Raw genomic sequence first — 18,196 nt, 5'->3', positions numbered from 1 at the left:
ATGTATTTGTGGGCAGGAAGGTGATCTCCATGCCTTACTCCACCACCATCTTGAAGGTTATCATATCACATATTTTTGACACTAATTATTAGCTGAATACATTATATGTTAATTTGGGGAAATGAAACTTAAATTTTAGATCTACCATCTTAAACTTCTACCACATGTAATAGAGTAATGCCGCTCTCTATTAACTGAAATTTAAAAAAATAATTCTTTTGAATGCAGTTATCATAAGGATTAAATAATTGTCATCAGAAAAAAAAAGGAGATTGGAGCAAATGAAACAGAGTATAGTTCAGCAAATATGAAAAGTATGTCAATGCCTTATGTGAGGTAAGGTTTCAAAATATAGTATTTCTCAGGATTTACTTTACCTAAACTAGAGAATTTCTTACTGATCTTCCTATTGTCCACTTGTTGAGTACTGATTGGTAATTCACCAAATATAGATTTCCTCACTAAACCCCCAACTCAGTGTTTTAAATTTACTTGTTTTGTAGATGAAGTTGGGTTTGAAATTCAAATAGTATGAAGTTTACTTTTTTCCTAATCTGTTGGAAACAATCTACTGAATATTTGAAAATATCAACACATAACAATTGTTTTCTACCTCTCATTTCCCTCCAGGCTCTTCCAAAATGCCTTCCTCTTTAAGCATGCTTTATGGACTTGAGTGGTAGTTGGTTAAGTCATACACTGGCCAAACAATGCAAAATTGATATTAAAATATAAATCTTATCCGATGAATAGATAGGAAACTGTTTCATTTGTAGGAAACTACAAAATCATTTGGATTCCCAAATCATTAAAATTGTGATTACAGGGATAAAAAGGTATATAAGAAAATGCAAAAACCAGGTAATATTTGCTAGTATCTTACCATCTAGCTGTGAGTACTAGGAATGTACTGTATGTTACTTCATTTATGAAAAAATCACAACAGCATTTATGAATTTTCATGTGTAACTTCACCATGCACAAAAGGCATAGATATTTAGTCATTTGTAATTTTACCATATGCAAATTTGACTCTTACAAGATTTAGGACTTACGTGTGGTGCAGACCCAGAAAATGGCCCATCTTCCACATTTCAGTGGGATTTACTCAATTTCTAGTTGTCATGGACTACACGGTAATTTTTTTTTTATTACTGCTTTTTGTGAAAATGACTCTAAAAGAAAGCCAAATGCTTTTATTGCCTTTTATAAAATAAATTTCGTACTAGAGACCTATTTAGCAATTTGGGAATTTGCAAGGGTTTGGGGATCTGCTTTATTATGTCTCAGATTGTCACTGAGAGAAATCTAAGTAAATCCGTCATGACAGATAAAAGACTATTTTGTCTTAAAGCTTAAGGAATGAAAGCATTCTCCTATACAATAAACTGCTATAAATACAAAGCTCATAGAAACCTAAAGCCTTTCCTCTAAGGTTTAAGCTTAAGGAAACCAGCACAAGCTAGGTCTGAAGGACTTGGCCCCTTCCTGCAACAACAAAGTGTGGACATCAAGGCTTATAGCTAGAAGCCATCTGCCTTTTACAGCTCCTGCTACAAATGTGGGGATTACCTCATCAATCCCTTCCTAGTGACTAAATTAACACATACATACCATTTATGATCAAACTAATGAGATCTCCTCCTTCTTGACTGCGGATTATTTTTCTACTCTCTTTAGGAGGTAATATCACAATTTTGCTTCCTCTTTGCCCTCTTTAACTCAGATACAGAGATTCCCTCCCAGATTCATTTTTTAAACTGTGATTTAGTTACTAGTGCACAGTTAAAATAGGATTAACTTTTCTCTACTCATTCAGTCCCATGTTCCCAGTCCAGATGCTCATTTGGAATCATGAGTAACAGTTGTAATTCACATAGAAGTCTATTGGTCCTCTGCCTTTTTTTCAACCCAGCTGTATTACTCTATTACCTCATTTTCCAATTTCAGCCTCAGAATATATCTGATGGACAGGTGAAGCAAGTTCAGCTATAATCATGCTATATAACCTTGTCTACACCATGCTTTCTTTTTCTCTTTACAATATGAATATATATTAACAGATATGGAATCCGTGATTCCATAATCTCTGGGACAATCTACAGAAAACAGAGATGCCTAGAATAGAATCTGAAAGGTTAAAGAAAGAGTGCTCTCTTCTCTGGCTAGAAGATAATGCCAAGTTTGTGGCAAGGCTCTGTCTAAAGGGAAATTCTGCACAGACCTCTTTGTTAAATCTCTTCATAGGAAGATGATCAGGGAAAATGTACTGGGGTTTTAATAACTGTGACCTATTCTAGATAAACCACTATTTCAGTACTTTGCGGACCTTGCCAAATGGTTTCATAATGTAAATATTCTCTGCAGCAGTCAAATAAAAAGAAACTGGCTATGTTTTAACCCATTATCTACTGGTAGGGATTTTGAGTATTTGGCCTATAAACACTGTTAGAAAAAATTTTAAATGCCTTATCTTAACATGAATTTTTAGACTTTTTTTCCTTACAAAATATATACAAAATCATTAGGAATTTAGAAAATATAAAGAAATAGAAATCCATAATTCCATCAACCCAATTTAGATAATTGGCCCCTACCACAAACAACATTTTAGACATCTGTATCATTCTTAGGTTGAACAAGCAGGATTCATGTACTGTACTCAAAGCAGTGTTACAGTAGTTCCCTGTTATCCATAGTTTCACTTTTAGAGGTTTCAGATGCTCGTGGTCAACTGCAGTCCAAAGTACACTGAACGGAAAATTCCAAAAATACTATTCCTAAGTTTTAAACTACGGGCTGTTCTGAGTAGCTTGATGTCATCTCAGGCTGTCCCACTCCATCCAGCCAGGATGTGAATCGTCCCTTTGCCCAGCATATCCATGCTGTATATCCTAACCTGCCCATTATTCACTAAGCAGCCCTCTAAATTATCAGAATGACGTTGGTGGTATCACAGTCACATAATTTTTATTATAGTATATTGTTATATGCTCTATTTTATTATTAGTTATTGTTGTTAATCTCTTACTATGCCTAATTATAAGTGAAACACTATCATAAGTATATATGTATAGGAAAAAGCATAGTATATGTAGGGTTTGGTACTAACTGTGGTTTCAGGCATCCACTGGGAGTCTTGGAACTTATCCTTCATGGGTAAGTGGGTCTGTTGTGCTTTGTTTTCCACTGTCCCTTTAAAACATCTGGAAAAGAACATTCTTCCTCAAACAACTAGAGGAAGAGTTCTTCTGATTACTGGTAATAAAATGTCCTCTAAGCAATTTGAATCGCTTGTCTTAAGTAAGTAATTAGAATGCCTAGTCTCATACCATGATCAAATCTGTACCATTGATTTAAAATGTCATCATTTTGCCCCTCTACCAGATTGGGGCTGTTTTGGGGGAAAGAGTATACTCTACCTTATTTCCTTCCTCATGCACTTGTGATACTCATCTATAAACTGAAGATAATAATCTGTACCTCAACACTATGGTTATTGTAAAGATTAATGTGAAAATACATTAAAAATGCTTAGAAAAATATTTAACCCATATTTCTAACAATGTTACTTTTAGAAGTAACTATAAATGTAATCATTATTCTATAATTATTATAAATGTCCTCTTTATAATTTATTTGTTTGACTTATGAGGATTTTCACATATTAAATATTCTTCACATTGTAATTGTTGTATTCAGCTGTACAAATGTAGCATAATTTTCAGTGCTAAACTGGATGTATATATCATTTTAAATATTTTCTCACATCATTGGTAATCATTGTGTTCATCATCTCTGATTTTTTTCCCCTTTAGAATATACTGTTGAAATGGAATTACTGGGTCAAAATGATAATTTTAAGGCCTTTAATACATACTAACAAATCCTACAAAAATCCTACAAAATATCCTACAAAAATTATTATCAGTGTGTATTATATTTTCAAGACTAACTTAAAATTCTGGCCTATTTTCTACTATCAGACATTGATTTAAGTATAAGAGCATCCTTGGAAAATAAAAAACAGGCACAGAATGTTCTCTTGGGTCCTTACAGAGTGTGCCAACAGATTTCTGGAAACATTTTTTGCTCCTGGGAATTAGCTAATCTCATATAGGTTTGAATGAGGAGAAATCCAATATATCTTCAGAACCAGAGCATTCCAGGGACATAACTACATAACTATACTGATCATTCTTTCTTAATAGAAAAAGAAAATGAAGTAAGAATGAGCAGTAGTGACTCTCTATTGTGGTGGCTCATTATGAGATACTTAGATTGAACTGCTTTAATTATGTAAATGCATCTGGTGGATGAGTATTAATAAACTCTTTAAATAAAATAAATCATAATTCTGCTTTTCCTTAGTATATTATATTTTAATTAAATTTCTGAGCACAGTCAGTAACTGTGAAGTTATACAGTTGACAAAAATTAATCACTAAGGAGTGTAAATCAGCGAGATACTAGTCTAACATAAAGCACATGGTAATTAGATCAGATTAGAAGTTTTGCAGATGTCGCGAGAAGAAGACACTGTGGTTCTCATTTTTAGCATTCCAGATAGGTATTATGAAGGAAACGCCAATTTTATGAAGGTCCCACAAACTCACAATATCTTAAAGGTCTTAATATAAAATTATCCATTTTGGAAAGGTTATCTTCCTGTGATACCGTACGCCTCTTTGTCTTTCCACTCTCTTGCTTTCCCTCACACACACACACACACACACACACACTCACTCTCTCTCTCTTCATGTTCTCATATGCACATGTAACCCCAACTGAACAAAATATTCACCCTACCACCAAATAACAGCCATTGGACCAACCTTATAAAGTAGTGGCAGTTTTCCTAATTTCAGGAGTGCAATCTGATTTGTGACATTTTTCATTTTTTTAATCCTATTTAAATCATCTGCATTTCCATAACTCACATCAATGACTTCAGCCTGAAAGAGAAGACAAAGAAAAATAAAGCCCTGTCAGAAGCATTACAGCAAATTGCCCATTTAGCATAACAAAATCATTCATAGTAATTCAAAACGTTCAAAGGAGGACTAATCTCTCTCTTACCCTGTCCCAATCATGACCTTTCTATTTCTATCAGGGTACAACAATTCTCCTTTGAGAAGTCACTTGAGAAAAAGGTTTAGATTCATTTTTGCTTTGCAGTCTCTTCTAAACAAATTACAAACCCTGTTTATGCCTCTAACAGACCACCCAGTTTGGTATATTCTTACATTCATGTTTCTGGAATTTGAATCATTTTACAAGATGCTGTAAAATTAATTTCCTTAAGGTTCAACAACAATCATACTACTCTTAGATGTGAAAACAACTCAAAGATTCTCTACTGTTATCCAAATTAAGTACAAAGTTCACAATGCACAGCTGTTCAGGATGTGCATATATCCAGCTGTGAATGACAACCCCCTGGGTTATGCAGGATACAACCTATACAGCCACCTGTACCACTGTGAAATTCAAGACTTTAGAATATAACACCAAACAACTACTTCTGTCACATTTCCCACTACTCCCTTAGAGTTATGTTTCATATCAATATTTCTCATTTTTAAAAGTCTCATTTTATTAATGCAAAAATTGTATGCCTTCCTGGAAATTTTACTGGGAATCCTATGATTTAGTGAACCCCATCCCACACTTTGAAACGTACTGCCCTGAGAGTTCCATCCAGCATACTCCTACAGCCAAGAGGATTCCTTTGGACTTTACTTTCTGGAATTTCTATTATTAAAATAATAGCTGTTATGCCTTCCAGTCATAAAATTATAATACTAAATGTGCTGTTTCAGGAGGGAGGATCTTCAAGATGGCGGAGGAGTAAGATGTGGAGATCACCTTCCTCCCCACAAATACATCAGAAATACATCTACATGTGGAACAACTACAGGACACCTACTGAATGCTGGCAGAAGACCTCAGCCTTCCCCAAAGGCAAGAAACTCCCCACGTACCTGGGTAGGGAAAAAGAAAAAAAGGAAAAACAGAGACAGAAGAATAGGGACGGGACCGGCACTTCTGGGAGGGAGCTGTGAAGAAGGAAAAGTTTCCACACACTAGGAAGCCCCTTCACTGGTGGGGAGAGGGGGTGGGCAGGGTAGGGAATCTTTGGAGCCACAGAGGAGAGTGCAGCAAGAGAGGTGCAGACGGCAAAGCAGAGAGATTCCTCCATAGAGAATGGGTGCCGACCAGCACTCACCAGCCTGAGAGCCTTGTCTGCTCACCCGCCAGGGCAGGTGGGGGCTGGGAGCTGAGGCTTGGGCTTTAGAGATCAGACCCCAGGGAGAGGACTGGGGTTGGCTGGGTGAACACAGCCTGAAAGGGGCTAGTGCACCACAGCTGGCCAGGAGGGAGTCTGGGAAAAAGTATGGAATGGCCAAAGAGGCGAGAAACCATTGTTATGGGATGCGTGAGGAGAGGAGATTCAGAGCACTGCCTAAACAAGCTTCAGAGACAGGCGTGAGCTGCGGCTATCAGCACAGACACCAGAGACAGGCATGAAACGCTAAGGCTGCTAGTGCAGCCACCAAGAATCCTGTGTGCAAGCACAGGTCACTGTCCACACCTCCCCTCCCGGGAGGCTGTGCAGCCCGCCACTGCCAGGGTCCCGTGATCCAGGGACAACTTCCTTGGGAGAACACATGGCATGCCTCAGACTGATGCAACGTCATGCCGGCCTCTGCCTCTGCAGGCTAGCTCCGCATGCTGTATCCCTCCCTCCCCCCAGACTGAGTGAGCCAGAGCCCCCTAATCAGCTGCTACTTTAACCCCGTCCTGTCTGAGAAAAGAACAGAGGCCCTCAGGTGACCTACACACAGAGGTGTGGCCAAATCCAAAGCTGAAACCCAGGAGCTGTGCAAAACAGGAGAGAAAGGGAAATTTCTCCATGCAGTCTCAGGAGCAGTGGATAAAATCTCTGCAATCAACTTGGTGTAACCTGCATCTGTGGAACACCTGAATGGAAAACGAATCATCCCAAAATTGAGGCAGTGGATTTTGGGAGCAACTGTAGACAGGGGGTTGGCCGTACGCAACTGACCAGTTTTTGATCTTTATGTTTATCTTAGTTTACTTTTTAGCGCTTGTTATCATTGGTGGATTTGTTTATTGATTTGGTGGCTCTCTTCTTATGTTTTCTTTTTTTATTACTTTTTAAATTTTTTATTTTAATACTTTTAAAAAATATTTTATTTTAATGACTTTATTCATTTCATTTTATTTTTTTCTACCTTTCTTTTTTTTTCTTTTTCTTCTGAGCCATGTGGCTGACAGGGTCTTGGTGCTCTGGCCAGATGTCAGGCCTGAGCCTTCGATGTGGGAAAGCCGAGTTCAGGAGATTGGACCACCAGAGACCTCTGAGCCCCATGTAATAAAAATCAGCAAGAGTTCCACCAGAGATCTCCAACTCAGTGCTAAGGCCCACCTCCACTCAACAACCAGCAAGCTCCAGTGCTGGACGACACATGCCAAACAACTAGCAAGACAGGAAAATTGTAGAATAATACAAGGCTGACCAGTATTTATTAAATAAATGGTCACATAATATTAATGATCACATTGTAAAAATGAGATAATTTATGTTTTCCATTTCAACTTTCTAAGCTATCTACTAAATATGACTCACTGATAGCATCTTAAAACAGAGATATTATACATTTGGTTATATTAATGAACATACTTTTCATATTTAGGAGAGTTTGGGGGAAAATCATACTGGTCTGAGAGCGTATAGGCCAGACTATGACTTTTTGTTTGTGTACATACCAGAAAAATACGGCAGTTACTAAAATACCAATTCTGTAAATGACATCAAAAGTGGCAATTTCAATTAAAGAGCTCTCCAACTCATCTTCTATAAATAGCATATATAAACGATCAATGCATTTTAACATGTAAGAGGACTTTATCCCACAAAAATATTCCCCAAAACAGGCATCATTTTATCAATTTATTTTGGTTTATGTACTTTGAGGCTATGCATTAAAAGTCAATATTTATAGAAGTCTCAATGTTCTGACAGTTTGACAGGTGATAATAAAAATTATCTATTGTCTTCAAAGGATGCTTCTGAACCAGGTCCTTTCCAAAAGTCTTTCATATTTACCTTCAAGCAAACTGAAAATCACAGATGCAAGAAAGCACATTGAATTTTTCTGAGACAAATCAATATACAATGATATGATAAAATGTCAAGCCATTTTTTCCAACCATTCTTGTTGCTACAATGAACCTCTCTTTATTGCATGTATTCTGTCACGCTAGAAAACTGTCCACTTACCAGTTGGCATACCATGTTTAATTTAAGTCCAAATATCAAGGATTAAGTCACATCTGAGCCATCTTTGGGAAATGCCAAGTGAACAGGAATGTAGGTGCTTGTTGAACCATTTACTCTATGTGTACCAGTTTTTCCCTAACACATAGAGGACTTCCTGACACATAGGAAAGAGTAAATGAGAGGTGCAGAGTGAAAGGAAACTAGCTCTGTTTTATTTTTTTTACCACAGAGAAATATTAAAAAGTCTACACATTAATTTTTATTTAAATTTTATATGTTATTATTATTATTTTTTTGCGGTACACAGGCCTCTCACTGTTGTGGCCTCTCCCATTGTGGAGCGCAGGCTCCAGACGCGCAGGCTCAGCGGCCATGGCTCACAGGCCTAGCTGCTCCGTGGCATGTGGGTTCTTCCCGGACTGGGGCATGAACCTGTGTCCCCTGCATCGGCAGGTGGACTCTCAACCACTGTGCCACCAGGGAAGCCCTATATGTTAATTTTTGAACAAAGAACTTAAAAAACAACAATTGTAACAGAAAATCAAATATTTATACTTTGTTAAAAAAGTATCGGCATGACAACAGACGGGCCACATAGTAACAGCTAAGAGGATACTGGTACACTTTAGAAATGAATAGTAAAATACAATTATCTTCTATCCACTGTAAAATGTGTGATTAGGAGGAATCATAAACCAAATAATTAGCAATGACTAAAAATCAAAACATTAAAAAGTGACATTCTAGAGCACCAAATGTTCTATGGAAAAGTGGAGAGACTATTCTGAGAAGAAGCAACAGAAGAGAATAAACAAGAGAACTGAATAGAATTGTTATTTTCTGTAGTAAGCTAACTAAAATTAATAGAACAATCACGGAAAGTAGCCAGGTCAGAGAAGTGTTTCTGGGGCCCTCCACCTGCAGGTGGCCTGGGTTCAACATTGAGGAATGATCCAGGGCCATGTTTCTCTTCTACCTGAGGTAGCAAAAATTATTCATGCTTATGAAATGATGTATGCCTTGAAATTTTTCAGACTTGACATTTTCAACCAAATCAATCACTCTGAATCCTCCCAGTTTTCTCTAAGAGAGATTCTGAATGTACAGAATATTTGAAAAGCCTGCTTTGACTAAAACAGTAATTTTCTACTCAAAGTCAGAAATGGTAAACCCAAGCATTTCTCATACTGACAAAATACAGGGTTATCAGAAGTACTATTCATCTAAATACAAATTTTACTTTAGAAACTTACTACTACTTTATGTAATCTAGCTTTTGAATATTCTTCAAATTAAAGTGCTTGTACTTGTAAAATCAGAATAATCTCCCATGTTTACTGTTATCCTTTCTAAAAAAATAGTGTATTAGTAATGATGAAGAGTTCAAAATTCAAAGACTGTTAGTACTTTCTTAGTTCTTTTTTTTCAAGTTCACTGAAGGGCTTTCCATCATAGGCCTTATTATGAAAACCACAATGTATTAAAACACGAAAGCCAATGCTGCTTCCTCCCACCCTTGTGGCAGACATCACTAATCAATCCTTTCAAACTCCTTCTCAAACAAGTATTCTAGCTAATAAAGACCAGTTAAGATGGGGTTGGCATAAGCATCCAGATATATAAAATATTAAGTATTTTAGTATTAAAAAGCTATTAATAATTTAAATAATATTTAGTTATTTAAAATATTTAATTACTAGAACAGCAGAAGAACTAATCAGTTAAAATAGACTCCCAACCGATCAGAAGGGACACCAGCAAGTGTGCTAAACTAGTACATCCCAACTGAATTCACACAATCCATTCTGCTGTCTTCAGTGTAAAAGGTCAGATAAAGGGATGGCTGGTCAATTTTATCACTTTTTATTACTGTACTATAAACACATGCTGAAAAAATATTTGCTACAATGATATACTAAATGCAGTGCTTAATGGCACAGTGAATAATTTATTTTCTTTTATTTGTGTACAGCGACCATGTTTTGAAAGCAGAAAAAACAAAGATAAGCCAGAGTAGTCACTTGTCTTGGCATATAGTAATCATTTTTAACAACTTGTGAAATGTTTTATAATCTAACATATACAGCACATCCATCTAAAGGAGAGAAAATTAAGTTAAAAAGTACTGTAATATAGAAATTTAACCAAAGTGAAGCAAAGTTCTGTCAGGATTCTATTTCCATATTTACATCAATAATCTCCAAAGTCAACAGGCAAAATAATGCAAACCTGGGATAAGAATGTATACTAAATTAAGAAAACAAATTGTGGGGAAGAAAAAAATGCACTATTTAAGGATTTTCTAGGTAATTTAGAAAAAAAAAGATATGCATTAGAGATGTGGGTTGAAGCGTGTGCCTAGGTCTTGGCAAAGTGGAAAAAATTCAGAAGTAGATCAGGGCAAGAGGTGGGTAACGGCAAGAGAGAGATGAGGGCAAGAGGAGGTTCACAGGGAACCCCAGCTGTTGGAAAACTGGAATTTGAATACAGAACCTTAGAGGGAGAGAGGGAGGGAGGAAGAGAGAGAGAGAAAGAGAGAGGGAGGGAGGAAGAAAGAGAGAGAGGGAGAGATCACATGCACGCACGTGTGTATTATAAGAAGGGTTAAATTGGACAGGGCTGTTATGATAAAAAAGGAAAAAGAAAATCAGTACTTAACCATTTATGTCCTCTGTACTAGCCATTTTACCATGGAGATTACATCAGTTGTTTTCAGTCAATCTTCAGAACATTCATATTTCTCGATATTTCTGACCACTATACAGATGAGGAAATGGAGTCTAGAATATTTAGGTAACTTGCTAGTTTTCATAGCAGGATGGCACCATGCAGTTGTGTAATTGCTTACCTAATAGCAAGTTTCCCCTATTAGACTGCCAGCTACATGTGGGCAGTGTCCAAAACTTTCTTATGGATGATTTTGCTCCTGTGATCGGCATAAAAAAGGGCACTCAGTATATACTTGCTAAATGTTGAGTGTTTCTTGTTACATTAGTGACAGCCAGCAGGCTAAATTCTATATCAATCTTTCAGTATCAAATTAAAATACAAGGAAAAACAGATTAATAATCAAAGGGTACTTTATTTAATAAATGATACTCAACTTATTAAGGTAAGGATATTGAAGGAGTTGCAAATTCATTCAAGAGAATTCTTCCTGGAGACCATGAAAGTAATATGATTGAATTCTGCTTCCTTTAAAATCAACTATATTAATGTACTGAAATAGTGCATAAACCTAAGGATCAACTTTTGCACAGATCTCTCTAGTTCTGAAAAGACTGAATTTGCAGCATCCAATGAAATGAGGTAAATCTTATTTGTAAACTGTATACTGACATTTTATGAAAATTAAACTATATATTAAATCTGCTAAGAAAGTTATGTTATCAAAACATTGTAAGTGGTATGTTTTAACTTATATTAAAACTAAAAATCCTGACCTAGAATTTTCTGTCAAACAACAATTATGCTGATTCAGAATCTTTAAAAATAACTTTAGTCAAATTAGAAATCTGTAGTCAAGGGGCTTCTCTGATGGAGCAGTAGTTGAGAATCTGCCTGCCAATGCAGGGGACACGGGTTCGAGCCCTGGTCTGGTTAGATCCCACATGCCGCGGAGCAACTGGGCCCCTGAGCCACAACTACTGAGCCCGCGCGTCTGGAGCCTGTGTTCCGCAACAAGAGAGGCCGCAACAGTGAGAGGCCTGCGCACCGCGATGAAGAGTGGCCCCTGCTTGCTGCAACTAGAGAAAGCCCTCGCACAGAAACGAAGACCCAACACAGCCAAATATAAATAAATTAATAAATTAAAAAGAAAAAGAAAAAAGAAATCTGTAGTCAAACACTTTCTCACTCAAAATGCTATATTTCTTCTAATGAAGAGGGAGAAAAATAGTCCATTGTACTTTAACTGTTTAGGTGAATTCAACTATCTTTGTTGTAAACTTTTATTTCGTATAATAGGCTTTTATTCTTTCCCAGGAATAAGATGTAACCTCCCTAACAAATATTTCACTATGGACACTATGTTGTGATATATCACTTTTTTATTTGTAAATGCTTCTATCTATGAAATTTTAAATCCAGGAAAAATATACACCTTAAATATGTGGAAACTAATCCCATGGACTATCTTGAAAAAACAAAAAAAAAGCAGCCAACTTTGAAATTATTTTGTTAACTTAGTTACTGCACAGAGCTCGTGAAATCAGAAACAGAAGGTTATATTAAACCAAGGGATTTTATGTAGATTTTTTTAAGTGAATCACTTACATACAACTTTGTTCAAAGCCATTCATCTCACATTTGTGCACCGTTGACCAAAAGATGGATTCCACAAAAGAGGGGAAACAAATAAAATGCAAAATCCTTTTCAGCATTGAAAAACTGCTCGAAGCTCACATTTCTTTATTTGTGAGACAGTAGCCTCATCTTCATACCCAGACAATAATACAATTTCATTCTATTCCTTTAGCTTTCCGATATTTTTATCTGTAACAGGAAGCATTCAGAGCTAAATACATATAGCTTTGCCTTCTGCCATAACACTGATAAGTTTGCCTTTGTTTGAGAATATTAAAAATAAAAGAGGAATAAAAGAGGAAGACAAAGTCTTCCTAGCCGTGAGAAAATAGACATCTGATTACAAGTTATCCAAGGATTCCATGCAGCGATTATTTTCTCTTTAAGACTTTTTGACAAAATATTTGATGCAGTGTTCAGATTTCATGTGTTAAACTACATCATGAAATTTCACAAAACAAAGACAAGCAACGCTCTTCAGGCCCATGCTGACCTGCTTTGCCATTCTGACATGCTTTGCCATTCTGCATTCAAAAATAAAATACTTCATTTATCTGAGCTTTCAGTTTTAAATGAAAAATTATATTATATATCAGGGAATTATATTTATTTTATTATGTATTCATACTTAAGGCATTTTCCTCCCTAATGATTAATATTTGTCATGTTAAATAGAAGACAGGAAGACTGTATTCAGACAATGTGGTAAACATTTGTACTCCAAATTTTATGATATATAGTCCTGATATTTTCTTAATTTCTCCCATTTAAATGCATCTACTTTATACCGACTACTAATAACAATAGCTAACATTTATTGAGTGCTTCTAAGTTCCGGGCCCTTGACATGGTTTCTATCATTTCTTCCTCACAACAATCATTTGAGATACTATTACTATTCCCCTTATACAGATAAGGACTTTTGAGGCTTAGAGAATTGAAGCAACCAATCCACAGATGTGCAACTGGTAAGGAAGGTTGCTAGTCTGGGCTCCTGAACTATGCTTTCTGAGGAATGGGATAGTGAGAAGTGTGTTGGTAACAATATTTCATGCACAGCTAATGAGTTGTTGAAAATGTTTCTTCATAAAACTGCATTATTTGACTTGTCTTCCCGATACAAAATAATGCTTAACAGAAAGAAAACTTCAACATTTATAAAATGTACTGGAATAAAAACAAATCCCTTATTCAAAGTAAGAACATGGTAGACCCAATCTGACCAACCTGTATTAAATACTAATTGTTCCCTTTACTCTTCTGTACCTGCACTGGTTTCACAAAGGACAAAAGAAATAACTGCACAGGAATTACATAAAGCCATATATTCTATTTATAAAACTGACTAGACATTGCCAGCACTATCAATGTCTTTAACATTATGATGATATTATAGTTGATATTTCCCTTTAATAAAAATATAAATCACTGTTTATTCCCTGAAGCTAACCTCATTCATGCTAAATTATTTATGTATCCATTTTAATATGTATTTTGCATCTGACAGGAAAACTCTCCTTAGGACCATTTTACTGACCCACCTGTCATTATGATGGGGTAAACAATGTCACCTTTCCAGTGCACAATGAATTACAAAATGTTGCAAAGTGCACCATCCATCATGCTGGCACTAAGTAGGTTTTCGAAGTAGATCTCAGATATCACAAATGCTGTTTAGACTGTTAGCAGAAAGCAAAAATTGGAAGCTTATACAAAACGGTCATATGATGAATGGACATGACAGCTCTTCAAAGTAAAAGGGCATGGCTCTTCTACAAATAACCTTGTCAAAAGCAAAAGTAGCGGGGAGCTTTGCTGGCAGTTAGACTAGAATAATTTAAGAACTTGTTAATGGCACTGCCTGATAGAAATTCATGCAAATACAGTGTATTCAAAATCAAAAAGTCGGTATGCCTGAGTCATCAGCAGCAACCTCTCAAGCTTGATTTGAATTGGGAAATAGTCTGAAGAGACATAGAAAATTCACCAGTGTCCTATTAATTAGAATATGCGAGTTTCAGTAATACACCTATCTAAAACATGTATATAAAATATATGCAAGTATTCTATATGCATATAAAATAGTCACCAAGAAATTGCTTTGCTTTTGAAAATTATAATACTAATATAGTAAAAGTTTAAAAAGTCAATATCACATTATGTCCTTTATTTATATAAATCTTTAAATTATTATGTACTTAGTGTAATAGATTTGAATTATTAACATAATTCTAAAAATACTTACTGCCAGTGTTGTCATCTAATTTGCACGGTTAATTTCTTAAATTATGTTCTTCAAATACAAAGTGTTTGTTTTATCTATAATTGCATTTTAGTTCCTTTAACATTATTCCCTTCTATCTAGGCCTAATATTTCACACATGGAATACACTTCTACATCTATAGCTAACTTTATTTCTCCCTTTTAATAGCTATATTATTTAAAATCTTTTTCACCACTTCTTTATTGAAAATGGTATTTTTTAATTCAAATATAGTTAATTTATAATATTATATTGGTTCCAGGTATGCAACATAGGGATTCAATATTTTTATAGATTATACTCCATTTAAAGTTATTACAAAATATTGGCTATATTCCCTGTGCTGTACAATATATCTTTGTAGCTTATTTACTTTATACATAGTAATTTGTATTTCTTAATCTCCTATCTTGCCCTTCGCCTTCCCTCTCCTCACTGGTAACCACTAGTTTGTTGTCTATATCTGTGAGTCTCTTTTTATTTTGTTATATTCATTCACTTTATTTTTTAGATTCCACACATAAGTGATAAAATAGAGTATTTTCCTTTCTCTGGCTGACATTTCACTAAGCATAATATCCTCCAGGTCCATCCATGTTGCTTCAAATGGCAAAATTTCATTTTTTATGGCTGAGTAATATTCCATTGTGTGTGGGTGCCTGTGTGTGTGTGTGTGTGTGGGCGCCTGTGTGTGTGTGTAAAAAATTACACTGCTATGAACATTGGGGTGGGTGTATTTTTTTGAGTTAGTGTTTTTGTTTTCTTCAAATATATACCCAGAAGTGGAATTGCTCAGTCATGTGGTAATTCTGTTTTTAGTTTTTTGAGGAACCTCCATACTGTTTTCCATAGTGGCTGCACCAATTTACACTCCTACCAAGTTAATACTAGAGTTCCATGACTTATGACTTCGCAGATACTTAACTACTTCCATGATTCTATAGTAGACCTTGGTTTTCTTTTATATGAAACAACCAGAAAATTTAAACACTTATAACTGATAAGATAAATGTGTGAAAATCCCACAGAGATATGGTTACACAGGAATACAAAAAAAAAAATCCAATGTGCCCAGGCAATTATTAAAGAGGTACACACTAAGGCAACTGAGACACAAGCTATAGTTCCACGGCTTTTCCATATCACCTCAGTCCAGGAATAATGGATGTTTGCCAGAGGAAACTGGAAAGAAAATAGATGGGGGTGATTCCAAGGATCCACTCAAGCTTCTGGGGTTTTGTTCTTGTTCTGTGTTTTGGACATGCTTTTGTTTAAGGAAGGAGATGACTGTGCTGTACTTGAATCAACCAGGATAAAGAGGAGCCTGGAAATGTGTAGGGCTTATGTAGGGTTGGGAGTCTAAAATATGTGGGGTAACTTTAGAATCTCGACTTGGGACCAAAGTTTCTGAACCAAAGAAAGAATGCTGGCGGCCTCCCTCTATTTCCATTAGTACGCAAGTACTTTTCCATTATTGCCTATCAGACATAGTGTATCAAGTCAAATCATGAGTCCTACACTAGGACATTTAATATTATGTTAACTTTTAATTAATAAAAAGGCTTTCAAGGTGGTGCTGGTTATATGCGGTTCTGCTAAATATCAGAGAATGTTACAACACAGAACAAGAACAATGCCGAAGCAGTGGTTAGCTGCTTCTCCTCATGCCGCACCCAAAAAAAATTTTTTTTAAATTGGGAACAAGCATCTATTTCTGCAATGTAATTTTAAGTGATTTAAATTAATCATCTTAATCACAGTTAATAATAAGTTGGATTCTTGAAAATCTGTGCCAATAATCAACAATCAGAAACAGCATTTCATTCATATAAAATCTATAGAAGAAATCAATAGTTTTATTAAAAAAACTGAATGTGTTTGTTCAAATGGGACTCTTACATGGAGATGGAAAAGTTGCCTATATAAAGGAAACTAGTGACCAATTAAATGCTATGGTTTCTAACTGCTCTCTTGTCCTTACCATAGGCTAAGCTCTATCCTCCAAGATTTACATATATTAATTTAATTCTCATAACAAGCTTATGAAGCTGGAACTATTATTATCCCCATTACAGAGATGAGAAAACTCAGCCCTATATGCTTAATTAACAGTGGTAATTGGGCAACTGAGATTTGAGACTAGTCCACGTGGCTCTAGAAGCTGTGCACTTAACCACAATGCCAAAAAACCACATCAAAAAAACCAGCTAACCCAGAAAGACTAAAGCAATAATTCACACCTCGTCCCTTGTTTATATTTTCCATCATAAAGCAGACACACTGTATGTCAAATCTTAAATGTGTGAGTAATCACATAAATTTTCCACTTCATTTCTTGTGTGCATACACAATTTCAAAACACAACTGCTTCCGTTTCTATTCTTTCTGTCCACATTGATCTATTAAAATTTGCCTCTTCAGAACCAAAGAACGAAATGAACTCACACTGTAAGGATTAAGCAAACTGTGAATGACTCAGTCACACACCCAACACTTTTAAATTAAATTCTTCTAACATGTTTTCACTTTCAAAATATGACAAGAAAAGGGCCAGGCAATTCAAATCTTCCTTCCCCTTTCCTGGCACCTCCACACTGAGAATATTTACTGGTTATTTTGGTATGTTGCTTCTTGCCAGTTAGTTCAATTTAGATGAAAGCTGTTGTTTTCTAATTTCATTTCACTGTAAATGACAGAGACAAATTGTCATATTACCTTGAGAGTTCCACTGGCAGAATAGGCTGCATATGAGTAGAGCGGATCTTGGCTGCCGTGTTGTCTGGCTTCTTCGCTGCAAGGCTGGCCATTAGGATGAAAGCACTGGCCACTGCTGCTTAGAGTCACTGAGCTGGGAGAAGGGCCTGGCAGGTTCAGCAGCACAGAGTAATTTACAAACTGTACGTCTTCTAGGCCCAAAGAAGTCCACTGAGTCTTAATCTTCTTTGAAATTTCTATGTCGTTTTCACTTTTGTACAGTTGTACCAAATTTCTGAAAGAAATTTAAAAGGTATATTCTAAAAAAAAAAGGAAATCTTTATTCTTTCAAGTTGTGGTGATTCAGTATACGAACCATTATTAATAGATGTGGGATGTGAAAGATGCGTGAGACAGGACACTACACAAGAAATTCACAATTTGGTAGAGGTGATGAGCTTTACAGAAATTATAGAAAATCAAAGCAGAATGAATTAAACTCAAATTAAGAACTAATAAAGTTCTATGGGTCTACAGAGAAGAGAAGAATTAATACCAACTAGCTCTTTTATTACTTCTGATCCTTCTATTGACAACAACATAATCTATTTAAAACTCGGCTCCA

The 18,196-nt window shown here is 35.7% G+C and overlaps 1 protein-coding gene across 1 annotated transcript in view; it reads right to left on the bottom strand.

Annotated features, from left to right (window-relative positions):
- Positions 1–18,196, bottom strand: part of NAALADL2 (N-acetylated alpha-linked acidic dipeptidase like 2) — a 1,062,845-nt gene that overhangs the window by 643,780 nt on the left and 400,869 nt on the right. Inside the window, exons 3-4 of the mRNA XM_019946140.3 lie at positions 17,593–17,866; positions 4,836–4,955 (exon numbers count right to left, since the gene is read on the bottom strand). Coding sequence (XP_019801699.2) covers positions 4,836–4,955; positions 17,593–17,866 — 394 coding nt within the window. The remainder of the gene's footprint in view (positions 1–4,835; positions 4,956–17,592; positions 17,867–18,196) is intronic.

The sequence above is a fragment of the Tursiops truncatus genome, chromosome 4 (genome assembly GCF_011762595.2).
Source record: "Tursiops truncatus isolate mTurTru1 chromosome 4, mTurTru1.mat.Y, whole genome shotgun sequence".
In the NCBI taxonomy this organism is placed as follows: Eukaryota; Metazoa; Chordata; class Mammalia; order Artiodactyla; family Delphinidae; genus Tursiops; species Tursiops truncatus.
Note: the sequence above shows the minus strand (reverse complement) of the source record. Positions and strands in the feature narration are given on the sequence as shown.